Source organism: Zingiber officinale, chromosome 5A, assembly GCF_018446385.1.
Source record: "Zingiber officinale cultivar Zhangliang chromosome 5A, Zo_v1.1, whole genome shotgun sequence".
NCBI lineage: Eukaryota > Viridiplantae > Streptophyta > Magnoliopsida > Zingiberales > Zingiberaceae > Zingiber > Zingiber officinale.
Window position 1 is genome coordinate 66,428,124 of NC_055994.1, and position 20,109 is coordinate 66,448,232.

The 20,109-nt window shown below is 38.9% G+C and overlaps 1 protein-coding gene across 1 annotated transcript in view; it reads left to right on the top strand.

The window, feature by feature from the left end:
- The first annotated feature begins 5,667 nt into the window (after positions 1-5,667).
- LOC121979609 overlaps positions 5,668-20,109 on the top strand; it is a 42,712-nt gene continuing 28,270 nt past the window's right edge. Inside the window, exon 1 of the mRNA XM_042531603.1 lies at positions 5,668-5,743. Within this exon, the coding sequence (XP_042387537.1) occupies positions 5,668-5,743 (76 nt within the window). The remainder of the gene's footprint in view (positions 5,744-20,109) is intronic.

Consider the following 20,109-nt stretch of genomic DNA (forward strand, 5'->3'; position numbering starts at 1 on the left):
GGCAAGGTGTTCATTTTACTCGCGGCCCAGAAACCAAAGGAGGCAAGGCCAATGCAAGAGGGTGAGAAGACATAGAAGGGATAACGACCATCTCAGAAGCAGAAACAGAAGGAACTGAAACAATAGCAGAAGAAGAGGGGATGAGTAGAGCAGGTCTCATCATCCTAAGGGTAGGATTAGAGATAATATGGGTAGGGGACATTGGTGCCTTATCTCTCTCAAAAGAAATAAGCGCCGGAACGAGAGGAGCTTGCACAAAAGTACCAAAAAGGTCGCTAAAAGGAGCATCCTCAGTGAGCTTCAGTTTTTTGATTAAGGCAAGGAAGGGTTGTTCTTCTTCCTCTTCCATGGATGCAATAGCTTCTGCTTGTTGCTCTTCTTTAGACAGCAGGCCCAGGGTAGAGGGATTAGGATTAGCTCGGCGAGTTCGTAGCCATTCTTCTTCGAGATTATTCAAAAAAGACTTAGTCATAGTAGCATTCTTGTACATGAGGCAAGAATTAAACACCAATATAAAGGAGATATACCAATCAGTAAATGTAGCGCGAAATGTTTATACGTACTGAAAGAGCCATCCAAGGGAGTGTCAATGTTGCTTATCCCAAAAGGAAACATCAAACCCTCCACAATTAAATGCGGCAAGCTGAATTTTGCTCCCCTCAGTTTAGATAAAGCAAAGGCAACAGAGGGATCACCGAGGAGATTATTGGTACTAGGAACTGGAGGTAGATCATATATCCATTGGATAGGAAAGGGAGGAGGAGAAGGGAGACACATAAAGAAAAATTTGTGATACCATTCCCTTTGGGGAGGGATTCGGTTGAACAAAATGGCCTTGGGATGAGATTGGAGTTTGAAGACACCAATATCTACTTGACAAGGAACAAAGAAGTGATGAAAAAGACGAGGGGATAAAGGAAAATCTAGCAGTTTAGATACCCCGACAAAACCCATGAGGATAGAGAAAAACTGAGGGACAAACTGATTAAGGGGAATGTTAAAGTAGAGGCTAACATCAGGAAAAAAGGGATGAAGAGGGAATCGAAAACCTTGTAGGACTTGGTCCCGGAAGATAGATATACACCCTAAAGGAGGAAGATGTGGACTATCCTGAGGAGTAGGATGAACTATATAGAAAGGAAAACCATAGCTCGCCTTTAAATCTACTTCCTCTGTCTCTGTGAGGTCAGAAGCACACGAAAGAAACCACGCAGGAGAAGAAGTAACCATGGTAGAACAGTCAAAGAAGGATGAATCGAGGAAGATGAAGATAAAAGTTGGAAAGCGGAAGAGAACTTCTTAAAACCCTTGTTTTTCTTTCAACCCTATGCCAAAACCCCCAAATAAAGACAGTAGAAGAAATTAAAAAAAAAAAAGAAGAAAAGTACTTGGAATTGCAACCGTCATAAATAGGTAATGACATTAAAGGATAAAATCGAATTCAAAAAGGGAGATGAATCCCAAGAAAGAGATGTTAAGTTGAGTAATCTTCCTCGAAAAATGTGACCAAGTTTCTCTTGATATGAGCTTGATTCTTAAGAGAATCAAACAAATACGGGGAAAAATTGGTCGGGCACTATAAGTTCAGATTATCTGTCTGAATAAAATAATAAACCTGGATGGGCATCATAGACCGGGTGAAATTTAGTTGAGTATAAGGCATTAGTCGATATGTTCTTGCATAAGGATATATTGACCGGGTATAGTAAAACAATTGATGTCGAAATTAGCATAGCAAACAAGACTTGGTTAGAAAATACCGGACTAGATTCATAAATATAAGTATGAATCGGTCAGTCACAATAGACCGACCGAGATAAATACTATTCTAATATGTCAATCAGAGGGTTATAATGGTAAGTCAGGTGACATCCACCATGATAAAACCATACGAAATTTGGTTAAGTATAATACATAAGATGATATGCATAAATACAAGTATAAATTAATCGAGTATAACAAATCGACCAATATTAAGAATATTGCAATAGGACTGTACTAAATCGAACGGGACACAATTAGCTATAAAATATCGGACAATATTTGTCAGCGTTGATATACACCGGTCGGTTACGATAGAACTGTCGAAATAAAGGACATTATAATATGTTGAGCGAAGTTTTATGGCGGCCAACCAGGTGACACTCAACATACTTAAACAAAACGAACAATCACCATGAGAAGGAACAGGTTTAACAATAAAGAAGGAAGTTCAACTTTACATAAATTTACTAGATTATCATCACAGAGTCCCAGTCCCCCTTACAAGAATTTGAATTCAAGTAAGGAAATCATTCTAAGGTCAGCTGAGGAAATAGATCAGGAGGCCTGTTATCGATAAGTTTGCGGCGATTCAGGAAGTTGGGAGGGGGATCGTGAGATAAGAAGTTTTCCTCTCGCAATTGTTGAACCGCCCCTTCAACTCTTGCAGTGAAGGCTGCTAGGATTGACTTCACGATCGTCCTGTTGAACTCAGTAGATTTAATCATGATAGTGGCCCTATTCTTGAAGCGAGTGTCTTCATTAGCCTTGTAGATGACCAAATCCGTCTGGGAAGTTTTCAGTTCGACTTCTTTGGTAGAGACCTCGGTTTTAACTGAATTTAGGGAAGTATTCAAAGAAGTTATTTCGTCATCCTTCAGCTACAAGGCCTTAAGTTTTTCAGCCAATGCCGATTCATAATCAGCCTTTAACTTGCCAAGCTCAGCTGTCCGTTTCTCTAAATTGGAAGTTAATTCTTGGTTAAGATCCGTAGCTGATTTGAACTGTGTCTGGAGACTTTCAATTTGGACTTCAAATTGTTTCTTGGAGGCAGCGGAAAATGTAGCAGAAGATAACTCAGTAACTTGCTGTTTCAGCTTGTCGTTCTCGAATCTCAGCCTCTTATTCTCGTTGTATAAATTGTGCATTAGCCAAGACAAACCCATATTTTCTATCCATCGCTAGAAATATAATAAAGGGTTATGACTTAATCACTGATGAATAAAAAGTAGACATTAATAAACATACCTGATTCTCACTATGGGAAAAACGATCAATTGTTTCGGGAGTGGTAAGTTCTTCAAAAATAGGACGAACTTTCTCCCAAGCATTAGCAAAGGAACCTCCTAGCAATATGGGGAGGACAGGAATGGTGGAAGAACCTGTGGAGAAAGAGGAAGTAGGAACAGAAGGAGGAGAAAAAACTAAATAAGAAGAGGGTGAGGAAGGTAAGGATCCAAGTTCGGGAATAGACAATGGAAAGGTGAAAGAAACATCACCAGGGGCACTAGTGCTGGAAGAGGGTGATGCAGAGAAGGTGAGAGAAGGATAGAGCTCAACCAAAGTAGGTTCGTCGGAAGGAAGGTCAGCAGGAACAAAACCTTCCGAGACAAGTTCATCGGCAGGAAGGATAAGTCTCCTTTTGGGAGGAGGAGCCCTAGTAAGCTTGCGCCCCGGACGTTTGTCGGTAGCAACTTCAGCTATCGATTTACCGGAGCTCCCAGGAGACGTGAGTTCAATAATAGGAAGGGGGCGGATGATGAAGGAGCAGCAGCTACTGGCAAAGGAATAGTCGGCAAAGAAACAACAGGAATTTCTGTGGGAAGGTCTTCGGGAGCCTCAAGAACCACCTGAGAGCTGGAAACTTCAACCAGAGGAGTCGGATCTTCAACTGGAGGCGGGGGAGTAACGACAGCCAGAAGCTCTTGTTCTTTTGCGCGAATTGCATCCTCTTCTAGACGCAGTTCTTCATCGATTAGAGTGGAATAAAAATTGTCCTCTACAAAGATAGAAAAATGATTTAGTTAATAAAAATCAATAAGGAAGAAGCAGAATTTTACCTAAAGAGCCTTGTGTAGAAGGTTTGACGGGGCTTAGACCAAATAAGTATAGAAGGTCGACCCTCAGCCACTTAGGGATAGAAAGCCGACGACGTAACAACTTTTCACAGTAAATAGGAAAGGAGGGATGAAGATGAAACTCCCTAACGTCAATCAAGGGAGGTAAGGAGGATTTCCAGGCATGAGACCAAGGAATGGGTCTTAGAAACTTTATGAAGAAGAAACGAGATTTCCAAACTTTAAGAGACGAGGGCATATCCTCGAAAAGGACCATTTTAGTCTGAGATTGGAACAGGAAAACACCAGGTTCTGAACACTTGGGGTAAGAAAACATGAAGAAATTTTGAGGAGTAGGAGGGATATCTAACAGACGAAATAGCATGTAAGCACCACATAGATAACGAAAGGCATTAGGTTCAAACTGCTGCAAAGGAATATCAAAATACTGGCTTACTTCGATTAGGAAAGGAGGAATGGGAAACCTTAAACCTCCTATCAACTGATCCTTGAAAAAAGTCACGCAATTAGTAGGGGACGATGAGGATGATCATATGGTTTCGGGATTAAGATGCTATACTCCCTGGGAATTTCATATTCACGATGGATGGTAAGCCTAGCATTTTTATCAAAGGAAGAAGACATTTGGACATACCAAGGAGCAATCATTTCCTCAGCCATAGACAGAAGTAAAGGCTAGCAGAACAACAGGTTACTTACTGGAAGCAAGAAAAGAGATCGTCGGGAAATGGTGAGCATGAGGTTTGGTCAAAGACTGCAGCAAGAAAGGAACGCTAAGGAAAGAAAGGAAGGGACAAAGGTGAAAAGAAGACAAAGGGTTTAGGGTTTGAAAAACACATAGCCGTCGTTAGATCAAAACATTTTTATCTCAATAGACGTTGAGGATTACAGGAAAAAGGAAAAATGCTTACATGACATAGCAGAGAGAGAAAGTATGTGTCACATAATTATAAAGAAACATTTATGTTGGATGCGACAGATCGGATCATGCCGGGGTTGGTAACACCTCGTTATACGCTTCCGACATTCTCTTACCAGGGGAAAAGCCAATCACAAGCAAGGAAATTTTGAAAGAAGACATATTTTACTAGGCATAATAAAGGAAGAGGGATTGAGTTTGACTAAATCCAGGTTAAGGACAAGAAAAATAAGGAAAGTTATTTGGGCATAAAGCATGATCCCAACTAATGTCGTTATAAAACATAAACTAGCATTGATCGAAATAATTTTAATTATAATATCGGTTGGCATAACCTTAGTTATAATAGATAAAGTATAAAACATAAACAAGCTAATATCGGTCGGTATAACGTCAACCACAATAGATAAGTATAACATCGACCGAGACAACCTTGTTTATGATAAACAGGTGAATATCGGTCGGTATAACGTCAGCTATAATAGGTAAGTACACCAGCGGTCAGGATAACCTTGTCTGTGATAAATGAAAAAATATTTGTCAAAATGGCCATGCGTAGGATATACGAGTGGATAATGGGCACAACATTACATCTATTCTTATGAATTAGAGGGATTCAATAGAGTTAATCGATTCAATACAAAAGATTGTTTTTACACTTAGAATCTGACCAAATACATAACATTACATTTTCCCTCAAAACATTAAACCTCGAAAAGTTAACAAAAGTTACAAACATAAGCTCTCGGGATGCTTAGAAAATTTCAGTCCAACTAGAGTCAAACTTACCATGGAGCAGAAGTGGGAACATTTTACCTAGCATGAAGAAAGCTTGCTCGGGCAACAAAAGTGGAAATATTTTACCAGGAAGCTTGCCCAGGAGATAGAAGTGGCAATATTTTGCCAAGGATGAAGAAAACTATGAAGCAGGGTGCTCTCAATGGCAAGGGGAAGGGGACAGAGCTATTCAGGCCATGGTGCAAAGGTAACTGAAAGAGCCTCTCCCTTGTTCGAGCCCTAGAGCTCTGCTTCCAGAGCGACCAATCCTAGCCCAAGGGCAGCATGGGCTACGCATTCGTAGCGACATCCATGGGCTATTTAGTTGGTCCTCCGTAAGTAAAGAGAATTCCTCTGAAGCTCGTTGAGTCTCTAGAGCAGTTGCGCCGTCGGTTGGAGATTCTAAATATCGAGAAACGTCATTTTTCGAGATAGTTTCTCGAACCCTAGAGTTAGCTGAAGTAAAAACTTGAATAAACTCATGCATAGATCTCGCCTTAACCAACAAGAGTCGCCCCCAAAGAGGGGGATCCAAGGCTATACTCTTAGCGGGAAAAGTTAGCGAGGAAGGAAAAGAACTGAGGTACGTGATGAACGAAGAGAGGGTTGTAGCCCTATTTAAAGGATCAAGGGACCCAAGGAATCACTATACTCAGGTTCACAAGATAGCTGTACACAAAATTTGTAAGGTCACTTCAGTACCTGTGGCAGAGTCACGGGTAGGAAAAAACAAAATCAGACTTGTGTCTAGTCAGTCGTCTGCACCTCCTTCGACTAGACTTGAAGGGAAGGCTAGTGATATGAGTTAGGTTTCATGGACCCCTGATAAGGAAGGGAAAGGAGATAACCAAGTGGAGAAGATAGATCAATGTTGGCCGGGACATACCTCAAAGGAGGTAGGCCAATATCGGTTGGCATATACCTCAAAGGAAGTAGGCCAATATCGATCGGGATATACCTCAAAGGAGGTGGGCCAGTATCGAGCAGGACATACTTTCGGAGAGGAAGAACAATATCGACCGAGATATACCTCAAAGACGGCAGGCCAATATCGACTGGGATATACCTCAAAGGAGGTAGGTCAATATCGATCGAGACATACCTTCAGGAAGGAAGGTCAATATCGGCTGGGATATGCCTCCAAGGAGGCAGACCCATGTCGATCAAGATATACATCCAGGGAGGTTGGCTAAGATCAGCCGGGATATACCTCAAAAGAGGAAGGCCAATATCGGTCGAGATATACTTCCGAGTAAGCAAACCAGTATCGATCGAGACATGCCTTCAGGAAGGAAGGCCAATATCGGTCGGGATATACTCCCTAGTAAGCAACCCAGTATCGGTCGAGATATACCTTCAAGGAGGAAGGTCAATATCAGTCGGACTGAATAATAGCTTGAAAAGATATATCACTATTAATCAAGATTACATACTTAATAAAATATAGCCCAGCGTTAGTTGGGATAATAAACCTAGAGGGGCACGGACAGACATTGCCTAAGGAGCCTCATGAGAGGTAATAATAATTGACTAAACCTGGTTAAACTCAGCTTCGACCGATACAAGGAACACTGTTATATTAAGCTATCTATGGTATAGCAAAAGCAGGAGGAGCGAGTAGGAACGATGAAAACACTTTAAAAGGACTTGTGAAACAGGATAGAAGTAAATATTTCAAATAAAGTAGTTAATGAAGATATTTGCAGTATGTGATTGTATAACAGGTGTTATATATTTGACGGGAAATGTGTTTTTAGACTATTTTACAGGTACTAGACGACAAAGAAGGTACATCTGAGGTACAAAAAGGATTCCTTAAAAATCATTTACCACAAGTATGCAGCTTATGTCATCTCATAACAAACTCTAACAAACCAGGGTCCACTTCATGACTACGGAGGTTATATGAAGTGGTATAAAAGGGGGAATCCTCTCCATTGGCAAGGTAAGTTGAGATCACTGTGCACATTGATAACCCTAGTTTTTCAACTACTGTTCATCATCTTCTTCTTCTGCTTCTTCTTCCTTCTTCCTTCCACACGGAGAGATTACTGACTTGAGCGTCGGAGGGTCTAGCTAGGGATTCCCACCCTGATCTTAGGTCACTGATGATAGTGTTGGTTGGTCATTTGTGCGCAGGAAGCCTTGGAAGCTTCAGATCTGGGTTTTCTCCGATCGAATCTCTTTATCACCATTGGTACTTTGCATCGAAAGGACACTTCGGGGTTTCATCTTCTAGGATCCGCTTTGGGTTTCTCGGATCGGCGTTCCATAGGTATTATTCTTCACCATCAGTAGGTTTTTTCCTTCCAGCTCTCCGTTTTGTCAAGCTTCTCAGACAGGATCATTAAGTTCTGTTTGTGATTCTTAATTTAATTTCTAAAGAACACAATAGGTTGTTAGGAAAGCTTCAGGACTTGTACAAATTTTTATACAGGGGAACCGGTACGATATTCTGAGTAGCAACCAACACCTTCCACATCTTTAAGGGAAAAAGAAGTGTCTAAGATAAGTGAAAAAGAGGTCTTGGAACCCTCAACCACCTCAACTACCGAGAAGAGAAAGAAAAACCACATCAAGTGCTTTGAGTTTGGTGAAGTGGGGCACTACAAGAGTAGGTGTCCATTGCTCAAGAAGGTAAAAGAGGTAGTTCCTAAACTCAAGTTAATTCATATTGAATCTAATTTGAGTTGTAGGAAGAAGGAGAAGAAGCATATTAGATGTTTCACGTGTGGTGAGTATGGTTAATGTAGGTGAAGAGAGGAGAGCTCAAGAAATTGACGCACTTAAAGAAGTGGGAGAAGAAGAGAGCTTCAAGGCAAGGGAGGTAAACCCTAACTTGAATTCAAATTCTTCCATACACAACAACAACCAAGCCTTTTCCCACTAGGTGGGGTCGGCTGTATGAATCCTTTTACGCCATTGAGCTCTATCTCCTATTATATCATCATCTATATTTAAATAAATTTTATCTTGTTTTATTGTTGCTAACCAAGTCTTTTTTGGTCTTCCTCTTCCTCGTTTGATATGCATGTTTATCATAGTTTCACATTGCCTAACTGGAACATTTATTGGTCGTCTAAGTACATGTCCGTACCATTTTAAACGTGTCTCTCGGAGTTTGTCCTCAATAGATACAACTCCGACTTTCTCTCTAATGCTCTCATTCCTTATTTTGTCCATCTTCGTATGTCCACACATCCACCTTAACATCCTCATCTCTACAACTCTCATCTTATGCTCATGTGCTTGAGTCATAGCCCAACATTCAGCTCCATATAACATAGCAGGTCTAACAGCGGTTTTATAGAACTTACCTTTAAGTTTAAGAGGCACTTTACGGTCACATAAAACAATCGACGCTCCCCTCCATTTCACCCATCCTGCTTGTATTCTATGTAAGACGTATCTCTCAATCCCTCCATCATTTTATAAAAATGATCCTAAATATTTAAATCTCTCGATTCCGGGCAACTCGTCCTCTCCTATCTTAACAATTGTTTCATTACTTCTAATATTGCTAAATTTAAATTCCATATATTTTATCTTTAATCTACTAAGCTTAAAACCTTTCCCTTCTAGTGTTTCCCTCCAAGATTCTAGCTTAGCATTTACTCCTTCACGTGTCTCATCTACCAAAATAATATCATCTGCAACCAACATGCACCACGGTACTGTGTCTTGAATGTGCGCAGTGAGTTCGTCCATAATTAGTGTAAAAAGATAAGGACTTAGGGCTGATCCCTGATATAACCCTATCTTTACTGGAAATGCTTCAGTTACTCCTCCTGAAGTCTTTACTCTGGTCGTTACATCCTCATACATATCCTTAATTAGTTCAATATATGTTACGCTAACACCTCTTTTTTCTAAAATTCTCCATATAATTTCTCTTGGGACTCTATTATAAGCTTTTTCTAAGTCAATGAATACCATGTGTAGATCTTGTCTTTACTCCCGATATTTTTCAATTAATTGTCTAAGTAGATGTATAGCTTCTATTGTCGACCTTCCAAGTATGAACCCAAATTGATTTTTTGTCACTGTGATCTCTTTCCTTAATCTTTTTTCTATTACTTTTTCCCAAAGTTTCATAGTATGACTCATTAGTTTAATACCCCTATAGTTTGCATAATTTTGTATGTCTCCCTTGTTCTTATATAAGGGAACTAGAGTACTTATCCTCCATTGATCAGACATTCTTTTCGTTTTCAATATCATGTTAAATAATTTTGTAAGTCATTCAATACCTTGTTTCCCTAAGCACTTCCATACCTCTATCGGAATATCATCTGGTCCAATGGCTTTTCCATTGTGCATCTCATTTAAAGTTTGTTTTACTTCTGAAGTTTGAATTCTACGATAAAAATTAAAATTTCTATGCTCATTTGACCTAATTAAATTACCTAAGTTAAGTTGGTCACCTAAACCTTCATTAAAAAGTTTATGGAAATACCTCTTCCACCGCTCTTTTATTTCTCCATCATTTACTAATACCCTATTACATTCATCTTTAATACATATTATTTGGCTAAGATCTCTTGTTTTCCTTTCTCTCACTTTAACTATTTTATAAATATCTCTTTCCTTGGAGATGTGAACCTGTGATGATTGGGTATAAGTCAAAGTGCCGAAGGTGTTTGGATAACCCATAGAGGATTCACCGCTCCTTGTGAGAAGACATATACCCTATGACTACTTATCAAGATTATTACTAAAAGTCTTTGTAAAGTATCACATGTTAAGAGTATGAGACTCTTAGACACATGTAGGAGTAATTTAAATTCACAGAATGAGTAAGTATTATTTGGGCTAAGTGTGATGTAGTCAGTCTAGTGGGGACAGACATATAGACCATGTCTGAACCAAGTGGGTATAAGACGAGTTAAAGAAATGAGACATGACTCACTGTAGTCATTGAAGGATTCAGAACTAGTTTTGAAATCAACTATGATTTTCTAGTTAATTGAGGATCATGATGTACTATTAGATGTCACTCATAATCGATCCATAATTAAATAGTTATTTATGGATAATCAAAATAAACTGAGAACATATTGGGTCACACACTACGAATATCTAAAAGACATAAAATAAGTTTGAGAATTCAATTTTCAGATCAAGAGATAAGATGTTTGGTTGGACCAGAAGAAGGGTAAATATGGAAGATATTTTGTTGGAATGGAAGCGTGGATGGACCACATTTTGTTAGGAACTAGGGCACTAAACATGCGAAAGCACAGCGGAAAACATCTAGTTCCTTTCCAGAAGATCCATGCAAAAGGAAACCATATACTAAGTACTAATTCTTCTACATGAGAAAGTTATACCTTTGCTGCGTGCCCTTCACAATCCCGACAGCAACGTTTCTTTAAATGCAGATCTCAGCACGATCAGTATGTCCGTGCCTCTATGGTATCCACACGAATACGTTCTTCATCCGTCTCACAAACTCACAACTTGGAGAAACAACCTTCGTTGTGCTAGCAACTCTACAAGGTTGTTTTTGGCCAAGAGAAGAGAAGAAGAGGAAGAAAAGCAAAACCAAGAAGAGCACACTCACCCAAAAGGTCATTTCATCTATATAAGGTGACTTCACAAAAGGGTTACTTTACCAAATAGGTTACTTCACCAAAAGGATACTTTACCAAAAAGGTTACTTTACCTAAAGGTTACTTTTACAAATGGCTTTTGTATTCATTTAATGAATACGAAATACTTTTGTCTCTTGATCTTCCTTTTGATTAATAATATATTAATCTCTATTAATATTTATTAATCTTAATGGGTTGGATTTAGAATATTGGATTAACCATTAACCCAATAAGTCATTAACCCAATAAACCAATAAGTCTAACCCATTACTCAATAAGTCTAATCTAAATTCATTCGAGTCAAACTCAATGTGTATAATTCGGATTAAACTTAACCCTATAATCCATCTCCAAGTCAACGTATTCTTTATGTGTGACCCAATAGGCTCTTGTAATATTGGCAATGTATCTAAAACCATTTAGATACATAAGTAATGAGTAACATCTAGCAAGGCATCATTGCTACCCAAGTGACGAGAAGGTCAAGATCCAACCTAACCTGTCCGTGGCTATTATCTTGTATGACTCAATCCTTCTATCCTTGATATCTAGATTGATCAATGAGGCATAGACCGTGTCATCCTCTTATCAATCTTTGTGTTTCTTGATCCCTAAGTAGACATACTCAATAAACAAGCTCAATATCGCATATTGACTCATTTAAGCATGACCATGCATTCTTGTGTCCTACTAATCAAGGGGCCCATAGATATCACTTCCGTTATATGGAAAGGATAGATCCCTTCTACATCACTCACATCCCTCCACATAACTTATTGCATACCCAGTGATCGACTTTATGGTCCACCCTGTTACGGGTGACGTTTGTCGATACCAAAGTATACAACTCCTTATGTATGGAACTGTAGTGACTTCAGGTCTAAGGACTATTCATACTAATAGTCACATGAGAATGTTTATGACACTCATATAATGATCTATGAAACATTATCATGGCGGGTCATTCAGTATATATTCTCTAATATATACCCATGTGTCAACCTGATATCTCATATCCATGACTTGTTAGATTAAGTCATCCGTTGACCTACATGCTAGTCTCAATGCATTAATATTATCCTTGCATATTAATGCTTGACTAGGAATAGTTAATAGTAGTGTTCCATGTATATCTACAATATCTCACTATCAATTCAACCAATTGATATGATGTAGATAAGAACCTACTACTCAAGGGCATTATTATATTTATTCAATCGACATTGAACTGAAATAAATGTAATAACCAAATTTGCCTTTTATTTATAATGAAATATGATACAATAATGTGCCCTTTACAATCATCTCATAATTGGTACTAGGGCTAATATTACAATCTCCCACTAGCACTAGTGCCAATCACTAAGATATCGAATACCCATGGACTTAATGTGACCATCATGCTTTCTCTGTGCCAAAGCCTTGGTCAAAGGATCTGCAATGTTAGCATCGGTCGATACTCTACATATCTTCACATCTCCTCTATCGATAATCTCTCGAATGAGATGGAATCCTTGTAGTATGTGTTTGGATCTCTGATGAGAGCGAGGTTCCTTAGCCTGTGCAATAGCCCCATTGTTATCACAATAGAGGTCTATTGGACTCGCTATACTAGGAACAACACCAAGCTCTGTAATAAACTTCCTGATCCAAACAACCTCCTTTGTTGCAGCTGAAGCAGCAATGTACTCGGCCTCTATTATAGAATCAGCGACTGTGTCCTGCTTCGAACTCTTCCAGCTCACAACACCACCATTTAAGCAAAATACATACCCTGACTGCGATCTGAAATCATCCTTATCTGTTTGGAAGGTAGCATCAGTGTAACCCTTTACAACAAGCTCTTCATCACCTCCAAAGATCAAGAAATAATCTTGAGTCCTTCTCAAGTACTTAAGAATATTCTTGACTGCTGTCCAGTGACCTTCACCTGAATCTGACTAGTATCTGCTCATCATGCTTAACGCATATAAGACATCTGGGTGAGTACAAAGCATGACATACATGATAGACCCTATAGCAGATGCATAAGGAATCTCATCCATGTGGTCCATTTCTACCTTAGAAGAGGGGCATTACGTCTTCGAAAGACTCACACCATGTGACATAGGTAGGAATCTCTTCTTGGAATTCTCCATTGCAAAATGTTTAAGCACATTGTCAATATATGTACTTTGGCTTAGACCAAGCAATCTTTTAGATCTATCTCTATAGATCTTAAGACCTAAAATATAGGCTGCTTCACCTAAGTCTTTCATTGAAAAATAATTCCCAAGCCAAATCTTCACTAACTGAAGAGTAGGGATATCATTTCCAATGAGTAGTATGTCATCTACATACAATATGAGAAAGATGACTGTGCTCCCACTAACCTTCTTGTAGACACAAGGTTCATCTTCATTCTTAATGAAACCAAACTTTTTCATCGCATCATCGAATCGAAGATTCCAGCTTCTAGAAGCTTGCTTTAATCCATAAATGGATCTTTGTAACTTACAAACCTTTCCAGCATGCTTTGGATCTACAAAACCCTCAGGTTATGTCATATACACATCCTCGAGTCGATTTCCATTAAGAAATGTGGTTTTGACATCCATCTGCCAGATCTCATAATCATAGTAAGCTGCAATAGAAAGTAAAATCCGAATGGACTTAAGCATCGCAACTGGTGAAAAAGTTTTATCATAGTCTATACCATAAATCAGCTTGAATCCTTTAGCCACCAATCTACCTTTATAGGTATGCATATGCCCATCCATGTCAGTGTCCACTTTGAAGACTCACTTACACCCAATGGATTTGATCCCTTCAGGTGGATCAACCAAAGTCCATACTTGGTTAGTGTACATGGATTTCATTTCAGATCTCATGGTCTCTAGCCATTTCTCAAAATCTGGGCCCTGTACAGCTTCCTGATAAGATGTAGGCTCATCAAGACCAATAAGCTCTACATCACCATGGTCAGACAAGAGAAATGAATATCTCTCAGGTTGACGTCGGGTCCTATCAGATCTGTGTAGAGCGTGTGCTACTTGAACAAGTTGTTGCTCCACAACTTCTTGTGGTGCCTGTTCAATTTCCATCAAGGCATCAGTGCTAGTTTGTGTATCTTGAATTTCTTCAAGATTGACTTCACTCCCACTAGTCTTTCTAGAAATAAATTCCCTTTCTAGAAAGACACTAGTTCTGGCAACGAACACTTTACCTTCTGTGGGATTATAGAAGTAATATCCCTTTGTTTCCTTGGGATATCCTACAAAATAGCACTTGTCTGATTTGGGTCCAAGTTTATCTGAGACTTGTCGTCGAACGTAAGCCTCACAACCCTAAATCTTCATAAAAGACATCTTGGGACTCTTCCAAGTCCATATTATATATGGTGTCTTTATGGCGACCTTAGATGGAACTCAGTTAAGTGTGAAAGTGGTTGTCTCTAGAGTATACCCCCAGAAGGAAGTAGGAAGTTCTGTTTGACTCATCATCGATCGTACCATATCTAATAAAGTACGATTTCTCCTTTCTGATACACCATTCCATTGTGGTGTTCCAGGTGGAGTGAGTTGAGATATGATTCCACATTCAACAAGATGGTCATGAAATTCTTGGCTAAGGTATTCCCCACCTCGATCTGATCGAAGCATCTTAATACTCTTGCCAAGTTGATTTTGTACTTCATTCTTGAATTCTTTAAATTTTTCAAAGGATTCTGACTTGTGTCTCATCAAATACACATAGTCATATCTACTGAAATCATCAGTAAAAGTAATGAAATAATGGTAGTCTCCTCTAGCTGCTATTTTAAAAGGGCCACATACATCAATATGTTTGAGTCCTAACAAGTCATTAGCTCTTTCGCTATGTCCACTAAATGGAGTCTTTGTCATCTTGCCTTGAAGACAAGATTCGCATACCTTATATGATTCAAAATCAAATGAGTCTAATAGTCCATCCTTATGGAGTTGGGATATGCGACTCTCATTTATGTGACCTAAGCGACAATGCTAGAGATATGTTTAGTTCAAATCATTAGACTTAAACCGTTTGGTATTTATGTTATAGATTGGGTTGTCAAAGTCTAGAACATAGACTCCATTCACAAGATGTGCACTACAATAGAACATTTCATTGAAATAAACAGAACAAGATTTGTCCTTTATTACAAATGAGAATCCTTTCTTGTCCAAACAAGAAACAGAGATGATGTTCTTAGTTAAGGCAGGCACATAACAACACTCTTCAAGTTCTAAAACAAGCCCAGTGAGCAAAGATAAGGAATATGTTCCTACAACTATAGCAGCAACTCTTGCACCATTGCCTACTCGTAGGTCCACTTCGCCCTTTGTCAAAGATCTACTATTTCTCATCCCCTGCACATTTGTACAAATATGAGATGCACACCCGGTATCTAATACCCGTGAAGAAGAAATATATAGATTAACTTCTATAACATTTATACCTGAGGCAGAAGTATCACTTTTCTTCCGTTTCACTTCCTCTAGGTACAACTTGTAGTTCCGCTTCCAGTGTCCTTTTTCACCACAATGGAAGCAAGTTCCTTCCTTAGCTACCCCGCCTTTAGGTTTCAGTGCATGAGTCTTGCCTTTGCCTTTGACTTGGGTCTTACCCTTACCTTTAGGCTTCCACTTGCCTTTTCCCTTTGGTACCATCAAAATGGTACTAGGCTTTACCTTCTTAAGGTTGAGTTCAGCAGTTCTTAACATGTTCAACATCTCAGGCAATGATTTGTCAATTTCATTCATGTTATAACTCATGAGAAATTGATTATAACTTTCAGGCAATGATTACAAAATAAGGTCAGTGGCCAATTCTTGGCCTAGTGGAAATCCCAATCATTGTAGGTTCTCAACATACTCGATCATTTTGAGCACATAAGGCCCTACAGGACTTCTTCTTGCATTCTACATTGAAATAGAGCCTTGGAGATCTCAAATCTCTCATGCCTTGCTTGTCCTTGATATAGCTGTCTAAGATGTTCAACCATATCATAAGCATCCATGTTCTCATGTTGCTTATGAAGCTTAGAGTTCATGGTGGCGAGCATAAAGCATGATACATCTAATGTATCATCATGATGCTTCTTATAAGCATCCTTATCAGCTCTAATAGCAGTCATGGGGGGTGCTTTAGGAATGGGCTGCTCTAGGACGTACAATTTTCTTTCTTGTTTGAGAACTATTCTAAGGTTTCTATACCAGTCCAGGAAGTTAGCTCCATTGAGCTTGTCCTTATCAAGGGCAGATCACAGAGAGAGAGTATTTGACGTATTTGATGACATGGTGATCTACAACAATAAAATACAAAAATAAGTATCATATTTTGATCATTTAACTAGGACTTTAATTAAATGATTCTCCCACTAAATTGTAAAGCTTTAGTAGAACCAATTCATAGATGTGGTTTTACCCACACTACCAGCTTCAAATCCAATTGTGATAACATTCATGTGGGACAAGATCCAAATTATACCTCATCTTGAGTTAGCTTTGGCTAATCACCCTAAGACTTAGTATAACTTAGGTAGGCAATGTGTACCAATTGGACAAAATCCATATTATACCTTTTCTTGAGCTAGCTATGGCTAATCGCCCAAGATTTGTATAACTTAGGTAGACAACGTTTACCAATTACATCCTATGTAACTCTTGTATCATTAGTTGAACAAGACTATTTATTCATTTTCCATATTATGAAATCCATTATAACACATCTTTAGTTAGCTTTGGCTAATCACCCAAGACTAGTATAATTGAATTACATTGTATGGGATATGCCTCTAAGTTCTCAACTTAGTTAAGTCACACCCAAATTTTAGTAGTCGGACATCACAATTGTCCTGTCACACTCTAGCAAGATAAATCGAGTCACTTTGCTTTGGCAAAACCTGGCCACAATTGATCGAGCTAGTAGTGAGTACTAAACTTTGGTAGGCATATTTAAAAAGACCTAATCATTATTAAACTACACATGCATCACATAGCATATCATGGCACACATCACATATATACATAAAAGAAATATGACATGGTTATGACCCCATTATCTATGATCCTCTCAAGCTAATGAGAAGATCGAAAACTCAACCTAGGCAAAAGCATCTTCTCCAAGTGCTTCAAAAGCATGTTCTCCAAGTGCTTCCTTGGTCGTCATGTGTACTTGACCTTCTCACTTTTCATCGTCGTCAAGTAGACTTATTCTTCTCTAATTTGTACGTTACAAAATCTAAAGAAAACTCGAGTTACATTCAAGTGTAGTCTAAATTTACAACTAGAATAAATGAGGAGAGACACGACACGCATGCCGTATTATGAATTACAACACACACATCCAATCACATCGAGGTTTAAGGGCCATAACCATGCACCATGTCATATAGCATTCTTAATCTATTATGACAAAATTTACTATGATTTAAACAACTAATTATGAGCCACAACGCCATGATGGTTTCACTAAAAACCTCTTGGCCGAAACTTGCTCATAATCATGCAAATCATAATAAACATGTCATGCAATTTCTATATCACATATGAAATTCTACTACAACTTAGTAAATGCCTTCGCAAGTGGCTTTGATACCACTGTTAGGAACTAGGGCGCTAAACACGCGAAAGCGCAGCGGAAAACATCTAGTTCCTTTCCAGAAAATCCATGCGAAAGGAAACTATAACGACCCGCCTTCTACTAACTAAACTGTAAGGCCGGGGGTTACAATTGTTGTGCTAAACTTCACTATAAGGTGCGAAAAACTGAACTAATTTAAAACCCCTTTGCTATTTGCTATCAAATCTGGAATTCTATGTTCAGAGTACATTTCTAAGGTTGTACCCATACTAAGAAGGGAACCTAACTCCCTATCTAGTCAAAAACTGAAAGCAGACCCCTTCTAGCTGAAATCAGACTCTCCAATCGATCGGCTGATCGATTGGAGTTGTCTGATCGATCGACTGATCAATTCAACTCGCTACTGTACATGGGGTCAAATCTGGATCGATCGGCGGATCAATCCAGCCTGGCCAATCGATCCGATGATCGATTCAGAGGCTCTTTGTTTGCGGAAATTAAATTCCCGATCGATTAACTGATCGACCCATGGTCGATCGATCAGCTAATCAATGCAACAGCTCTCTGTACGTGGAAGTCGCGTCTCAATCGATCGGCTGATAGATCGAGGATTCATCAATCGATCAACTGATCGATTCAATATCATTCTGTGCACGGGGAGTTTCTCCCAATCAATCGACTGATCGATTGAGGATTCCTCAATCGATCGGCTGATCGATTGGGGTTCTGATTTCAGCAGAAACCCACCCGAACTCATTCAGAATCTTCAGAAATCACTAAACTATGAAACAATACTACTAGACATGACTTTATACATATTTTACCATCTATCATCAAGACAACTAACAGTCTACGCATGGCATAATTCATAGAATCACAATTCATGATACTTAACATCCTAAGAGTGAAGAAAGTATCTAAAAACAGAAATACAAAGTCTTTAAATGGGCTACTCCCCAAGGGTCTTTATTCCAAGTTCCTTGCACACACACATCACATCGCATTGTCCTCCAGCCTCCGCTAATCCATCTTTCCTTTGCCTTTATCTGCAGTGTAAGGAAAATGAAACTATAAGCTTGGGAACTTAGTAAGAAACCATCTACCTCACAAAAACATGCATTTGCAGAAATCATGCTTTTAAAAGATGCTATGCTGATATGCAAGCTGAGAATCATACTAGAAATGCTAAAACATGGCACATGAGCATATAAATCATGGCAATCAAGAACTAAACATAAAGTTATCTGCTATATCAATAGAAAACTGAACTGAAGCTAAGCTGAATCTACTTATCTATTTTGTAAAGTTGAAAACTATTTTCGTAAATAGATAAAAATACTAAACATGCTACTGATGGACCCGACAACTGTACTTGCTGTGCGCGCATCCCTAACTAGGCCCGAGGTAGCAAGTCTCGAATCTAGTAGGGTACTAAGTTATCTAAACCTAGGGATGACTATGGGAGCCCAACCCAAGGACAACTGAAGTCCAGTACAGTGCCACTGATAAAGTAAAATACTGTTTATAACTGATTTATAATATCTTGCTTTTTACTAGGTTATCTGAACCCAGAGCTAGGTTATTTGAACCTAGAGGCAACTGTGGGAGCCCACCCATTGGACCGTAGTCCCATATCACTGAAGCAAGGCTATGTACACTATTTAAAATGCATCTAGGGCATTTAACTGAGCTATGAAAATGCCTATTGTAACATTTAACTATACTATGCATTTTATCGAGCACTTTGTGTGCTCTAATTCTGCATATAGCTAAACTAAGACCATAAAATTGAACTAGAACCATAAAAGCATGCGAATAGCCACTTATACTGCAGGTGAGGGGTTACTTACATCCTACACTAATTTTCCTTACAATCCGATCGCTAGGTTTCCGGAGAAGAAGGTCTTCTCGATGATCCTCTTACGTCTATGCTTTCCTCTCGCCGAGGGGAGCGTCCTTGTGCCGGAGTCATCGCCGGAATGTGCTCCTACGGCCCTAGGGATGAAACCCTAGGTTTCTTAGACTTGGCGTGAAGAGAGGGTACGGGAGAAGAGATGGCGTCGGGTGAGGGTGAGGGAAAAGCGAGTTGTCGTTTGGAAAATAATAACTCCTCTCTTAATTTCCTATTTATATTAAGTGTTTTATACCACCCAACTAAATCTTAAATAGAATTGTTCTCCTCTTCTTTCAGCACACTACTGCTGGGGCCCCTTTGTTACTAAAGTCATCTATAAGTCGTAGGGTTTGCTAGGTCTCGAGTTCAATTCCCGCTTAGGATATTTTACATTTTTATTTAATTTTGCTACTTCTGCTATTACAAAAATTCCATAAAAATATACTAAAATTCCAAAAAAATCATAGAATATTTCTAAAATTACTTTGAGAATTTTCGGGTGTT